This window comes from Hevea brasiliensis, chromosome 1, assembly GCF_030052815.1.
Source record: "Hevea brasiliensis isolate MT/VB/25A 57/8 chromosome 1, ASM3005281v1, whole genome shotgun sequence".
In the NCBI taxonomy this organism is placed as follows: domain Eukaryota; kingdom Viridiplantae; phylum Streptophyta; class Magnoliopsida; order Malpighiales; family Euphorbiaceae; genus Hevea; species Hevea brasiliensis.
In genome coordinates, this window is record NC_079493.1 from 5,914,021 (window position 1) to 5,929,187 (window position 15,167).

At 35.6% G+C, this 15,167-nt stretch overlaps 2 protein-coding genes and 1 non-coding gene across 5 annotated transcripts; 1 reads left to right on the forward strand and 2 right to left on the reverse strand.

Moving 5' to 3' along the window:
• Nucleotides 1–761: 761 nt before the first annotated feature.
• Nucleotides 762–9,607, reverse strand: LOC110644439 (cytochrome P450 714C2-like). 3 transcript variants are annotated; one of them, XM_021797209.2, is made up of 2 exons: nt 9,000–9,607; nt 762–1,299 (listed from the first exon to the last, which is right to left on the reverse strand). In XM_021797209.2, the coding sequence occupies exons 1-2, from the start codon at nt 9,279–9,281 to the stop codon at nt 1,213–1,215; spliced, it is 369 nt and encodes a 122-aa protein (XP_021652901.2). In that variant the 5' UTR covers nt 9,282–9,607; the 3' UTR covers nt 762–1,212. The 3 variants fall into 3 exon arrangements, 2 of the variants coding, with proteins under 2 accessions (XP_021652901.2, XP_057999547.1); XM_058143564.1 differs by lacking the exon at nt 9,000–9,607 and adding an exon at nt 1,381–1,811; XR_009147494.1 differs by lacking the exon at nt 762–1,299 and adding an exon at nt 8,395–8,568 and having other exon boundaries at nt 9,000–9,118.
• A 51-nt stretch (nt 9,608–9,658) lies between these two features.
• Nucleotides 9,659–10,783, forward strand: LOC110651669 (uncharacterized). The gene is made up of 2 exons (XM_058154359.1): nt 9,659–9,737; nt 9,807–10,783. Exons 1-2 carry the CDS (start codon nt 9,659–9,661, stop codon nt 10,781–10,783), a joined length of 1,056 nt encoding a protein of 351 aa, XP_058010342.1.
• A 3,026-nt stretch (nt 10,784–13,809) lies between these two features.
• Nucleotides 13,810–13,913, reverse strand: LOC131169488 (small nucleolar RNA R71). Its single transcript, XR_009140431.1, has one exon. It is a non-coding gene; the product is annotated as a small nucleolar RNA R71 (small nucleolar RNA).
• Between the last annotated feature and the right edge of the window lie 1,254 nt (nt 13,914–15,167).

The following is a 15,167-nucleotide window of genomic DNA, read 5'->3' on the forward strand; positions in this document are numbered from 1 at the left end:
AATAATTACATAAATATATAGCATTTTGGAAACAGCTCCAATTTTAGAGTTGATATAAATAGCTACAATTTGATATCCTATCAGCTCTGTATCAGTTATCAGCTAACGGCTAAAATTTTAAAGATTTACCAAACACTTAGGTTCAACTAACACCTGCATCAAATAACTGAATCAAACACTTCCTAAATGCCTTGGCATCTCTTCCGCTTGTCTTTTCCGATGTTTTGTGAGAATGTAAAGTAGATGTATTAGTGGATTCTCTTGTTAAATGAGTTGTCAATAGAGAGTTGAATTTATAGCCTTCGTATTAAGTTGTCTTCTGATATCTTTTGTTTCTATATTGAAGTAGCAGCAACAACAACAGTCGATCTAAGCTTTGCGAGGATATCTTTATACCATTAGTTCCTCACACTCTTCGCAACTGGTCCATTTTATTAGTTGAACTTCTTAGCTTTTGTAATATTGCTAGCATATGAAGTTTTTCATTCTTGGAGGATTTGTGTTGTCAGTAATTAGTTTGATCTCTTGATTAATCTTCTTTAGACTTTTTCCAATTAGATGCCACATCTTGATTGAGTATATGTTAAAGGAAAGTTTGCTTTACTTGGTTTAGGATGATGTGTTATGCTAATTTTTTTTTGGGTTATAATATTTTATCTAATAATATACATTTAAAAAAAATCCATTCAAATGTTAGAAAGGATGCAAATATTTCAATTCCCAAGTGAGAATTACTTTTATTTATGGGTGAATTACTCTTAATCTAAACATGATAGCTTTTACTTTTAAATTATTTTTATTCCAAATACTTCTTTATTACAACTTCTTTATTGATCCTAGTCTACCACATACTATGCAAACTTAGGCAAAGCAGTCATATCTTTTGAATAAGGAGATTCACACAATGCTCGGGCTCCAAAAGCAGACCATAAGTAGGCGAGTGTTGGTAGTTTGGAGAGATTGTAAGCTTGAAATTGGAGAGTATGACAACAAACAACACCTTCAATTCTATCAAAGCCAAATTCTGTCCAGGACACACTCGAGCTCCCAAGCCAAAAGGTATATAGGCTTGTGAAGATTTTGCAAGCTCCTATAACTCCATTTATAAACCTCTCAGGACTAAACATGTCAGCATCAGGTCCCCAAAGCTCTGGATCACGATGCAATGATAGCAGCCAAATCCAAATGCCCATACCTTTTGGAACCTGCAAATCACCGCGCTTCACATCTTGCAGCCTCCCTTGTCGCCAATGTCACCCCTGGATAAAGCCGCAAAACTTCTTGGATCACCATTTTTAACTGCATAAAAACACAAATCAGTTAAATCCTGATAAAGTACAACTTTTCAATTGATATCAACTTATGTATGTAAATATATACCACTTTCATCTTGCTGAGCATATTGAAATCTAGGAGCTGTATTTGTCCCTCGTAAACCTCTAAAACCTTAGAATGTGCACGATCTTGCCACTCAGGATGTGAAGCTAGCAACATTAAACCCCAAATTGCTGCAAGAGCAGGGGGTAGGTATCCACCAAGGAACATATTTTTGCAATTGTCAATAATTAACTCACCTTCTGTTAACGTCCCAAGTTCACCATTCATGGAACCTTCAAGGATAGCTTGTAATAAGTCCTGATGAGATGTAGATCTAGTTCTCTCCTTAGCTATGTCCATAATGATCCCATGGTTCTCTTTTGCTAATCCCCATGATTTTCTATTTCTTTCTATGGGAAGAATGTTACAGAAGAAAGGGAGTTGGGAAAAGTAAGTCAATCTCATTTCTACTTTGGCAAGAGTATATAGGTAACTAACAAATTTAAGTGCTGAGCTGTCACTTAGTTGCAACTAAAAAAAAAACTTTTAACTAATTAAGTTAACACAACTTCTAATTACATTTACACTAACTAATAGCTCTAGTACAAGCTACTACAAGCTGCTGCTCTTCCTTGGCTTGATACTCCCCCTCAAGTTGAACATAGATATCAGATAAGTTCAACTTGCTCAAAAGATGTCTGAACTGAGCTGGATGTAAAGCTTTAGTAAAGATATCAGCAACCTGTTCTGTAGTATTTAAATACCCTGGTTTAATTATCCCTTGCAACACCTTTTCCCTTATAAAATGACAATCAATCTCTATATGCTTAGTTCTCTCATGAAATACAGGGTTCTTTGCTATATGAATTGCTGAGATGCTATCTGTAAACAATTCTATTGGTTGAGGAATCTTAACTCCAAAATCTGCTAGCAAAGCAATCAACTATAGAATTTCAGAACTTGTTGCAGCCATAGACCTATATTCAGATTCAGCAGAACTTTTAGAAACTATGGGTTGTTTCTTTGATTTCCAACTGAGTAAAGACTGTCCCAAAAGCACACAAAAACCTGTTAGAGACCTTCTAGTTTCATTGCAACCTGCCCAGTCACAGTCAGAAAAAGCAACTGATTTTAACTCAAAATGTTTTGACAGAAACAATCCTTGGCCTGGTGAGTTCTTGAGATACTTAAGGATGTTGTTTGCAGCAACCATATGTACTTCTGTAGGCTTATCCATAAATTGTGACAATACCTGAACTCCATATGAAATATTAGGTCTAGCCAAAGTTATATACATCAGTTTCCCAATCAGTTGTCTATAACAAGTAGGATTAACAAGCAGATTCTCATCATTATGAACCATTTTCAAATTAACTTCCACAGGAACAGAACTTGGCTTGGAACCCAATAGTCCATACTCCTCAAGCATTTCTAATACAAATTTTCTTTGAGAAATTACTATGCCTTTGGAGGATCTAGCAATTTCTAAGCCAAGAAAATACTGAAGATTACTAAGATCCTTCAACTTGAAATAAGAAGTCAATGCAATTTTGAGTTGATCAATCAACAATTTACTAGTACTCCCAATTATTATATCATCAACATAAACCAATAATGCCACAAAAACACCACTTGATTGCTTAGTGAATAGAGAATAGTCAGATTTTGATTGACTAAAACCTTCCTCTAATAAAGTCTCTATGAATTTCAGATTCCACTGCCTTGCAGCTTGTTTCAAGCCATACAATGATTTTTGCAATTTACAAACCAACTTAGACTTTTCTGAATACTCCCCCTTAACCTCATAACCTTGAGGAATATCCATGTACACCTCCTTTAGAAGCTCCCCATTAAGGAAAGCATTGTTAACATCAAGTTGAGACAAATAGCAATCTTAGACAGCAGCAAGAGCAAAAAAGGTTCTCACAGTAGCATGTTTAGCTACTGGACTAAAAGTTTCTTGATAATCAAAACCAGCCCTTTGAGTGTAACCCTTAGCAACAAGCTGAGCCTTGTACCTTTCTATGGTACTATCAGATTTAAATTTAACTTCATAAACCCACTTACACTCCACAGGTTTAGCTTTAGCAGGCAGAGTAGTAACAACCCATGTTTTGTTAGCTTCCAAGGCATCAAGTTCACATTTCATGGCTTCCTTCCAATGATCAAATTGAATTGCTTGGTAATATGTATGAGGTTCAAAAGTGGAAGTAACATTGAGAATAAAAGATTTAAAACGAGGTGACAAATTATCATAGGACACTCATTTATGAATAGGATAAAGAGTGCTAAATGATGTAGATGAGACATGTGGAGAATACTTCAAATGAACATGATAATTATGAAGATATGTGGGTAATTTACGTTGTCTAGAACTTCTTCTCAAAGGGATTGCAGGTGATGGATCAATAAGTAATGGATCAATAGACAAAGAAGAAGAGGAAATAGGAACAGAAGTATGTGAACTACTAGCGTAAAAAGACTAATCAGAATGTAAAACAGGAGAATTAAGACAAGAAGAAGAAGAAGATTGAGATAAGGAAGAAAGAAGAAATTGTGAAGGAAAAACATGTGAAACAATAGGCAAAACTAAATTAGAGACATTAGTGATATTGTTGGACAAATAGGAAGAATACTTGGATTGAAAAGGAAAAATGGACTCATGAAACACAACATCCCTTAAGACAAAACAGGTTTTAGTATCAAGATCATAAAGCAAATAGCCCTTGACATCCACAGGATAGCCAATCATAATACACTTCCTAGCCCTTGCATCAAACTTGCTTCGATGTGCCATAAGATTGGAGGCAAAACATAGACAACCAAAAGATCTCAAGAAAGTATATGCAGGAATTTTATGAAATAACAACTCAAAAGGGGATTTATTCTTGCATTGAGCCATAGGTAATCTATTGATTATGAAAGTTGCTGTCATCACTGAAGGGCCCCAAAAACAAATTGGAATACAAGAATGAAACAATAATGCCCTAGCAACATTCAATATATGTTGATGTTTGTGTTCAACAATACCATTTTGCTATGGTGTATAAACACAACTAGTTTGGTGTATAATACCATGAGAAGCAAAGAAAGTATGAAGGAAAAATTTAGTGCCATTGTCTGTTCTAATTTTCTTGATGGAAGCTTTAAATTGAGTTTGGACAAAAGAATGAAATTGAGGAACAATAAAGGAAACTTTAGATTTTGACTTCATAAGAAAAGTCCACACACATTTGGTATAATCATCCACAATTGTCAAGAAATAATGGTTTCCATTAATATCAGATTGCGAATATAGTCCCCACACATCTATGTGTGCAAGTTCAAAAGCATAAACATGACTAGATACATGATTAGGAAAAGGTAATCTCTTTTGTTTAGCTTTTGGACAAGTAGAATAAGGTAAAGAAGAATTATTTGGACTATAAAACAACAAAGGCTGCAACACATGTAATCTATCATCAGCTGGATGTCCAAGTCTGTGATGCCAGACATCAAATGAGATAGCTGAAGAAATGACTGAGGAACAGGAATTTGCAATTGAAGAATGATGAGGTAACATGAAGAACAAGCCATCTTTAAGTTTGGCAATTCCAATCATCCTCTGGGAGGTAAGGTCCTGAACAACACAATAGTTTGACATGAATATAAAACAGACCTTTTGAGTAGTAACCAATTTACTAACAGATATGAGATTGAAATTGAAGGAAGGCACAAGCAAAACATTATAAAGAGTAAGACATGAATTAAATGAAACTTGACCAATCGCAGTAACAGGGACCTTAACACCACTTGGAAGAGAAACAAATGCATTAGATAACGATTTATAAGAAGAAAACAGGGAACTATTTCAAACAATATGATTAGTAGCACTAGTGTTTACTCTCCAAGGAGGACCAAATTATGAGAAATAAATTATGGGGAAGCAGAAAAGATATATGGATTAATACCTGCAACATTCACTTGAGGTGTGGGTGAAATTGGTGAAAAAGAAATATTCGAGTTTGAGGTACTATGAATTTGATCATTCAAAAGAGTCATAAGTTTGTGAACTTGCTCCTTGGTGACAGTAATTTGAGACAGACCATCAGCTACACTTTCTGCAATAGCCTTAGTGGTAAAGACTTGATAAGCTGAAGTAGGCTTAGAATTAGATGAACCACCAGCATTCCCTTTAGACTTAGTGAACTTGAAATCCGGAGGAAAGCCAATTAGCCTATAACAATTTGCCTTAAAATGTTCAGGCTTCCCACAATGAAAACATGTAACATCATTTTTCACCTCTTCACTGCCATTGTAGACATCTCAGAAAAAGATTGAGATTGAACCAACGAAGGTCTCTGAGTTTCTTCTCTTTAGACCATATTATAGACTTGATCAAGTGAGGGAAAAGGCTTCATCAGGATAATTTGTGACCTAAGCCCTTGATACGTTTCATTCAACCCATTCAATAACTTGAAGACATAGTCTTTTTGTTGAATACATAGTCTTTTTGTTGAATCTCAACAAACTTATTGAAACACTCTTGATTACAGCTACCATAGCTACAATGTGGAAATGGATGAAAATTTCTCAACTCTTCCCAAATTCCATTCAATTCAGTGAAATAGGCATCTACAATTTTCGTACCTTGAGTAATAGTGCACAAAAGCTACTGAAGATGACATATTTTAAAATCGTCAAGATGAGAAAATCTTTGATTCAATTTCTCCCAAATTTGTTTTGCATCCTCCATGTAGAACACAATATAAGCAATTGGAGGAGAAACTGACTTGAGCAACCATGCAACAAAAAGATTGTTACATCAGACCCAAGAGAGATAAAGAGGATCTTCTGGTGTGGGTTTTGGTATAGATCCATCAAGAAAACCTTGCTTATTCCTAATTGAAATTGCAAGCAGAAAGGACCTTCTCCGAGAAGCAAAATTAGCTGATGTGTGCTCAAGCGTGACAATGACCGAACTATGATTCTCTGAGTGGTGAAGATAGTAAGGCAAAGAAATATCTTCAGATGGATTATATGCATGAGTGACAGTGCCAACAGAATCAGAGGAATGAGATGAATTTTGTGAATCCGTCATTGATGAAGCAAAAGATGTAACACCCAGGCAAATCCATATCGGCAAAACACGGGAGAGAGATGCTGGGTTTAGAGATGCTAGGTTTATAAGTTGGCGGTTGGTAACCCTAATGACGCGTTTTAAAATCGTGAGGGCTTCGGTCCAGAGTGGACAATATCACTAGTGGGTCGGGCCATTATATTTGTGGTATCAGAGCTACTCTGCGTGGAATCTTGGGCAAAGGGGGGTTGTCTAACACCCTAGACAAATCCCACATCGGCAAAACAAGGAAGAGATGCTAAGTTTATAAGTTGTCGATTCGTAACCTTTAATAACACGTTTTAAGGGAGTTGGGAGTTGGGAAAAGTAAGTCAATCTCATTTCTACTTTGGCAAGAGTATATATATACAAAGTAGGTAACTAACAAATTTAAGTGTTAAGCTGTCACTTAGTTGTAACTAAAAAAAAACTTTTAACTAATTAAGTTAACACAACTTCTGATTACATTTACACTAACTAACAGCTCTAGCACAAGCTACTGCAAGCTGCTGCTCTTTCTTGGCTTGATAAAGAAATCTTATTCATGAACAGAACAATGAGTATGGACGTGTAATTGATTGATGTGGATCAAAATAAACAATTGTAAGACAAATATTTGTAATTAAAGAAAAAAAAAAGACAAGTATTGTATATGTAAACCAAACAAAACAATTAATTATAAATTAAGGGTGAAGCTATCTAACAGAGACTCAATATAGACCCTCATACTTTAAGCGGATTAAAGTAGGCGAGTAGCATCACTACATGTTTTGAGTCAACGGTAGACGAGTCTAAAACTCAAATTTTCTGTAAAGGAAGCACATGCTTACTTTACAAAAGGAATCCCAAGTGTTGTGGTTATACCTAGGGGAAAGCAGTTTTCGGTTTAAACTGAAAAATCGAATCGAACCGATTAATTCGATTCAATTGGTTCGGTTTTAAAATTTAATCGGTTCGGTTCGGTTTATAATTTTGATAATTTCGATTAATCGGTTCGGTTCGGTTCGGTTATTTTCATAAAAAAATCGAAAAAATCGAACCGAACCGAAATTATTAAATATATATATATGAAATCAAAAAAATCGAATCAAATTGAATCGAACCGAATCGAACAAACCGAAATCAAAGAAAACCGAACCGAACCATTAGATTTTTGAGTTTTGATTTCTAATTTTTTTTGTTTTAATTTTTTTATTATTTAAATTTAATGTTAAAAATATAAAATTTTATAAATTTAGGTTTGATCGGTTTAAAACCGAACCGAACCAAAATTTATCGGTTCGATTCGGTTCTGTTTTCGCTTCTCAATTGGTTCGGTTCGGTTTTTAAAATTTTTAATTTTCGATTTTCGATTTTATCAGTTCGGTTCGGTTCGGAACCGAACCAACCGTTTGCACACCCCTAGTTATACCCATAGCCTTGACAAGTGCTTCACACTTGGGAAATATTTTTAGTCCTTTATGATGATCAGATCCGAATATTATTTTTGAGGATATATAAGAAGTAAAGTTTCTCACATGCTCATCCACCACTATATCAACAACTCCACCCTCACCTTCTTCATCAATTATCTTCTCCCATGATTTAACAAGTATACTAACAGACCCTACCATCAGATTTACCATTTCCTTTAAATATTACTAGTATTATTATAACAAATAATTTTAAATCTCTAATTTATTTTTTTTATAAATGAAAATATTATTAATAAAATAATGCAGAAAAAACTTAGTAAGTCATTCAACTAAAATTCAGTTAACAAGCCTCTCTGACACGCTCAATTTAAGATGGTGAATATTAAGTGAAAAATTTTGAAATAAGTCAGTAGAAGCGATAGAAAGTATAACATAGAGGTACAAAACCAAAATCAAACAGTAAGACAAATTAAACCAAAGAACCAAGACAAAAAGTATAAAGTAAGGTCAACAATCCTTGGACAACTAACAAAAACAAAATACGCTACAATTCAATAAAACCAAACAACCTCAATGTGCATTGAACCACCAGGTAGTGAGAAGCGAGCTGAAACAGATGAGAAAGATCAATAAAAACACATTCCTCAGAACATCGCAGCAGCAACATGAAAAGCAACCAAGCAAGTAGACGAACAAGCACAGCCAATATCTCCCAAATCAAAATAGCAGTACCTAAGACTGCTTCAATATCAGCAAAGTAAACACTGATTATAATAGCATCATCCCAAAAAAGAAAACCAATAACCCTGAACTCAGAAAATCATATAAAAACCAACAGAGATTCCCAAGCTACAAGGGAAGAAGGTTTAGAAAAAAGCCACAAAGTCCTCCGATCTATTTAGCCCTTGCTTGGCAAAAAAATCAGCAATGGCGTTTGCTTCCCTTAGAACATGACAAAAAGATATGTTGGGCAAGACAGATAATTTGGAGCAAATGGAGTTTATGGTCTAAGACAAACGCCATGGGGCTACATCCAAATTATGTGTCCATGACAAGGCAACTCTTGAATCAGATTCCAAGATGATGGAGGATACGCCATGGAAGATACTGGGAGAATAAAAGAGTAACTCTAAAGCCTTTCCAATTAAATTCAAAAGGTTAATAATTACCTTAACCTTGTGCATGCAGAGTTGAGGAGCAACGGTCTTTCTCTGAGGATGCCAAACCCCACCATTTGTAGTGTTAAGGCCTTTGCCTACTAAAGCTCCTCTTTCATTTTGTAGGTAAGCAGGTTTTCCAAGCTCCAATGATGTGAAGCGATTTATTTCTCTCACTATGCTCACATTATTCACGTACAACAGTTGTATCCCTCCAACTGCAACCTTGAACAACTTACCTATCATAAATGATGATAGAGCTTCAGCTAAAGTAATTTTTCTTTTTGAAAACATATATAATTATTGTGAATTTTGTAGCCCTATCCTTGTTGAAAAAATAATGCAGAAATTATTTTTTTGATTTCATTTGAATAAGTCAGTAGAAGTGAGTCTTATTTTTCTAGTCTATTTTTTTGACCTGATTTAGTTCTGATAATGGGTCCTATTTTTTCTGAGTTTGTTGAACTACTTCGTGTATTTAAGTGTTGATCAGTATAATAAAAATTAGGCTGATTACCTGCTCATTTCTTCTGCACACCAAGTGTTTGATAAATTTCCTGAGTTAAAATTATAGTCAATTTGTTGTTGTTCTGTTCTCTCATCCTCATCCTCACAGGTGCAGAGACAACCCAAATTTAACATTCTGGTATCAGAGCCTGGTTCACTTTCAAATGGCCAACAATCATGCTGGAGTTAACCTCTCGCAACCTTCAATTCCAGTCTTCCAAGGCAGCAACTATGATGTGTGGAGTACCAAGATGAAGACTTTATTTTTATCCCAAGAATTATGGGATTTGGTGTAAAATGGCTACACTGAAGATGGAGTGGCAGCTGATAATGTCAGAGACCTTCAAAAGAAAGATGCCAAAGCCTTGTTTTTCATCCAACAAGCTATAGATGAGGCGATTTTCCCTCGCATTGCTGCTGCAACAAAGTCTAAAGAAGCTTGGGATGCATTGCAAAAAATCTACGAAGGTACTGGAAAAGTGGTAACTGTTAAACTTCAAACTCTTCGTAGGAAATTTGAAAGTTCTGTTATGAAAGATGAAGACTCTTTGTCAGAATACATTTCTAACATGATTGATGTTGTTAATCAAATTAGAAGATGTGGTGAAATTTTGAGTGAGCAGAAGGTTATTGAAAAAATTGTTAGGAGTTTACCTAAGAAATATGAACATGTTGTGGCTGCAATTGAAGAGTCAAAAGACTTGGAAGAACTAACTGTTGCTGAGTTGCAGGGTTCTCTTTTCTCTCATGAAGAAAGGATGAAGAGATATGATAATATTTCTATTGAGAATGCTTTTTACAGTAAGATGCAGCTATCACAAGGTGAAAAAGGTGTTGGTGGATCAAGCAGCAAAAGCAACTTCAACAAGGGGCGTGGAGATTTGTCGCGTGGGAGAAGAGGAGGTATAAGAGGTGGTCCATTCTATGACAGCACTGGCAGAGGTGGAAATGGGTACAACCAGCAGCCTAGAAGCACTGACAAAGGTGAAAATAGGAGCCAAATACAGTGCTATTACTGTGGGAAATATGGGCACCTAGAGAGGTTTTGTAGACTTAAAGAGAAACAAGCCAACATAGCTCAAGAGGAAGAGGAAGATGAAACTGAAAGTCTTTTCCTTGCATGTTTTTCTGCCAAAGAATGTCCTCCAGCAGTTTGGTACATCGATAGTGGCTGTAGTAATCACATGACAAGTGATTTAAAACATTTCACCAATTTGGATGAGTCGGTGACTAGTAGGATTACGATGGGTGATGAACTGTACATGTTGCACAAGGAAAAGGTACTGTGATGCTGAACTATCTTGGCTTGAATTGCATTCAAAACGTGTTGTATGTTCCTGATTTGGATTCAAATTTGTTAAGTGTGGGGCAATTTCTTTTGGATGGTTACTCACTTATTTTTGAGGATTCCACTTGCTATGTGTTTAAAGATAAATCCAAGAAAACTTTGCTTGCGAGTGTACCCATGGCCAAAAATAAGATTTTTCCTTATAATCTAACCCCTGATGAAAAACATGCTTTGAAGGCAACATTAGTAGATAATAATTGGCTTTGGCATCATAGATATGGTCATTTGAATTTCAGAAATCTGATTCTTATGTCAGAACAGAATTACGTTGATGGTTTGCCTATGATTAAAGATGTAAATGAAGTATGTGAGAGTTGTGTAGTTGGGAAGCAACATCATGACTCTTTTCCAAACGAGAGCCCCAAAACCTGCAGAACTAATTCATGCAGATATTTGCGGGCCCATGAAGACACATTCCCTCAATAACAACAGGTATTTCTTGGCCTTTGTTGATGATTTTAGTCGAATGACATGGGTTTATTTTCTTAAAGAAAAGTCATAAGCCTTTTTTGTCTTCAAGAAGTTCAAAGCATACATTGAGAAGCAAAGTGAGCAGCCAATAAAGATCTTAAGAACAGACCGTGGTGGAGAGTTTCTCTCTAAGGAATTTGATAGCTTTTGTGAGGAGGTTGGTATCCAAAGACAACTAACAGCTAGCTACACTCCACAGCAAAATGGAGTTGTGTTACACTCATTTCATATAGACATTTTAGGGTAGTTTTGCATCCATTTTGTCCTTATATTTTAGTATATTTTATGTTTTTAGCTTTATTTTAGCTTATTTGTTAACTTTAGATACTTTATATTTGATTTTTGTAATTTTGTTATTTTTGATAGGATTTTGTGGCAAATCGAAGACCAATGAGTGCATTAGGAAGTGATTTGAAGAAATTTGGAGTTCTTTAAGCACAGAGGAAAGTTGAAGAAATCAAGCCTTGAAAGAGCAAACCAGCCGAAATTTGCTTGAGACCTTGCTTAAGGTCATGCTCAGGGTAAAGCGGCAATGCTTAAGGTGCAACACAAGTCAAGCATGAGCAGAAAAGTCCATTTTACTATAAGTCTGCCGAGATTTGCTGAAGGTCTGCTTAACCTTAAGCAGACAGTGCGTCCAGAGGCTAAATTTGCTAAGAAGCCGCTTAGGGTTAAGCCGAACCCTAAGCAGAATGCCCAGAACGTGAAAGTGCTGCTGACTTGGATAATTTTACACCTCATTTCCTATCCACTCCTTGTCTTTTATTTACTTTTAGGGTAACTTTTAGGGACCATATAAATTCATCATTTTCCTTATTTTTGCCACAAAGAGGAAGAGAGGAGGAAAAACAAAAGGAAAGAAAATTTAATAGAAAGAAGAGGAGACGCCATTCTCTCTTGGAAGAAGGAGCTGCTGCACGCATTTGGAGCTCCAGAAACCAGAGACTTTGGTTCTTCCACCTGGGTTTTCCCATTTCAGTCCTTTTATCATGTTTTTCTTTATTCTTCCATCTATATTTCTTGTAAATACCATAATGAGTGAGTAATTCCTTTAGATTTCAGAGTTGGGAAATATGTTTTAGATTAATTTGTGGATTTGGATTGGGTATTTCCTTATTTTATATGAATATGAGTTTTGATTCCTTCCTTGTGTGCTTGATTTACTTGCCTAATGTTGGTACCCATTGGGTATTGTGTTAATCTTTGATTGAAGGACCGAAGGTGAAAGTCATTGATAGTTAATCAAGGATTGGAACTTAAAATCACCTAGATTTAGAAATAAACTAGGACTTTAAGAGGAATTAATTATTGGTTACAAAACTTAATGGGTTTTAAAGTAATCAAATACATACGAAAGTAGGTTTGGTTATTTTAGAATACACTTTGATATGCTTGAAAAAGATATTAAAGGGATTTAGAATCAATTTCCTTCAAACTCTATTTTTCCCTAAAAATTGGAATGCCCAAGACAAATCCCAATTAATTTATGCATAAACCCCCAACTCTGGGATCACTTTTACCATAATTAGACTTTTGTTTAAATTACCCATTGTCAATTTCAGTTTAATTGCGAGCTAGATTTAGAATTTATTTATTTGCTCTTTACCCATTTCAATTAGATTAATCAATTTACCTTGCTCATTTACATTTACCTTTTATTCATAAATCATTAGCCCAAATAATCGCTTCATTCATAGTTTAGTAATCAAACAGCAAATCCTCGTGGGAACGATACTTGATTCATCACTTTATTACTTGAGACGACCCGTATACTTGCGGATAAGTCGCACACCAAGTTTTTGGCGCCGTTGCCGGGGATTTGATTTTTGCTTGATATTAAACGATTGTTTGTTTGGTTAATTTGGGCATTTTATTTTATTTTCTTTTTACCATTTTACTTTGAGATTTTGTTTATTTTTGTTTTTCAGGTGCTTTATTTTATGAGAAGGTCAAAAAGTGAAGAAATCAATCTATTCTTTGACCCAGAAATAGAGAAGACAGCAAAGGCTTTAAGAGCAGAATCTAAAAGGAGAAAAGCTGAAATTAAAGCTCAACAACAACAAGAAAGAGCACAAGAGCAAGAGCAAGTACAAGAAGAAATGGCTGACAACAATAACAACAACAATAACAACCGCTCTGTGAAGGATCATGCCTATCCTAACATTGGAGATTTCATGCCAAGTATCACAAGACCAAGGGTAGAAGCTAATAATTTTGAATTGAAGCTCAGACTTTGTCAAATGGTACAACAAGCACAATTTGGAGGAAATCCAAGTGAAAGTCCACATGTGCATCTGGCACACTTTCTTGAGATCAGTGATATGTTGAAGATAAATGGAGTTTCTGATGATGCAATTCGACTCAGATTATTTCCTTTTTCTCTGAAGGACCGAGCTAGAGAGTGGTTACATTCTTTGCCACCGGGTTCTATCACAACATGGGATGAACTTTCTCAAGCATTTTTGGCTCAATATTTTCCACCAAGCAAGACAGCTAAGTGAGAAATGAGTGACTTCTTTTAAACCTAGAGATGATGAGAGCTTGTATGAAGCATGGGAGAGGTACAAGGATTTGCAAAGGAGATGTCCACATCATGGGATTCCTAAGTGGATGCTCGTTCAACACTTTTATAATGGAGTTTCACCACTATTAGGAGTACAATTGATGCATCTTACGGAGGTGACCTTATGGAGAAATCAAGATGAAGCTTTTTCTGCTCTTGATAAAATTGCTTATAACAACTACCAATGGAGTTGTGAGAGGAATGAGATCAAGAAACCAGCTGGTATGTTTGAGCTTGACGCCATGAATATGATTAATGCTAAGTTTGATGCTTTGACAAAGAAGATGGACAAGTTAAGTATGAAAGTAGATTCTTCAAAGGAGGTTCCGTAATACACTAGAAATTGAGCTGCAAATGTCAATTGTGCACAGATTTTTCTGCACTTAATCAAGATTTTTCAAGTGAGCAAGTGGATTATGTGGGAACTACAATCAAAGACCGGTGGTAACCCATTTTCTGCAACTTATGATCCGACTGGAGAAACCACCCAAATTTCTCTTGGGAGGTAGACAAGGGCAAAATCAGAATTTTCAAGAACCTTACGGATATCAACAACATCAATTTTCAGAATAGAGGGCCTCCTCACGGAATTTCTAAACCTCAAAATGTACCTGCTCCACCTCTACCACAACAAGCACAACTAGACAAGACAGCTAGATTGGAATCTATGATTGAAACTCTTCTTGTGAGCCATCAAAGTCAACAAGAAATGATTTCTCAATTAGCATCTAAAGTGGATCAAATGGCAACACACAACAAGATGTTAGAGAATCAAATAGCTCAACAAGCTAGCTCTTCAAATAGCAAAGCTTTTGGGAAGCTTCCTAGCCAACCTGAGAATCCAAGAGAGCAATGCAATGCTGTTACTTTAAGAAGTGGAAAGGTAATGGGGGAAGAACACGAAATTGAAGTAAAGTTGAAAGAAAAGAAAGATGAGTGTGAGAGTGAATCCACTTCAACTAAAGCTAAAGCTAGTAAGGAAGCAAATGAAGAGAAAGAAGATAAAAGAAAATAGAAGAGAAAAATGTGCCTCCTGCACCATACAAGCCACCATTGCCCTATCCTAAGATGATACATAAAGCACAATTAGATAAGCATTATGGGAAATTCCTTGAAGTTTTGAAGAAGTTGTATATCAACATTCCATTCACCGATGTCATTTCTCAAATGCCTTCTTATGCTAAGTTTTGAGGGAGATTTTATCAAATAAAAGAAGGTTGGAAGATTATGAAACTGTTGCACTTACTGAGAAGTGCAGTGCTTTATTGCAGAACAAGCTCCCACCAAAGCT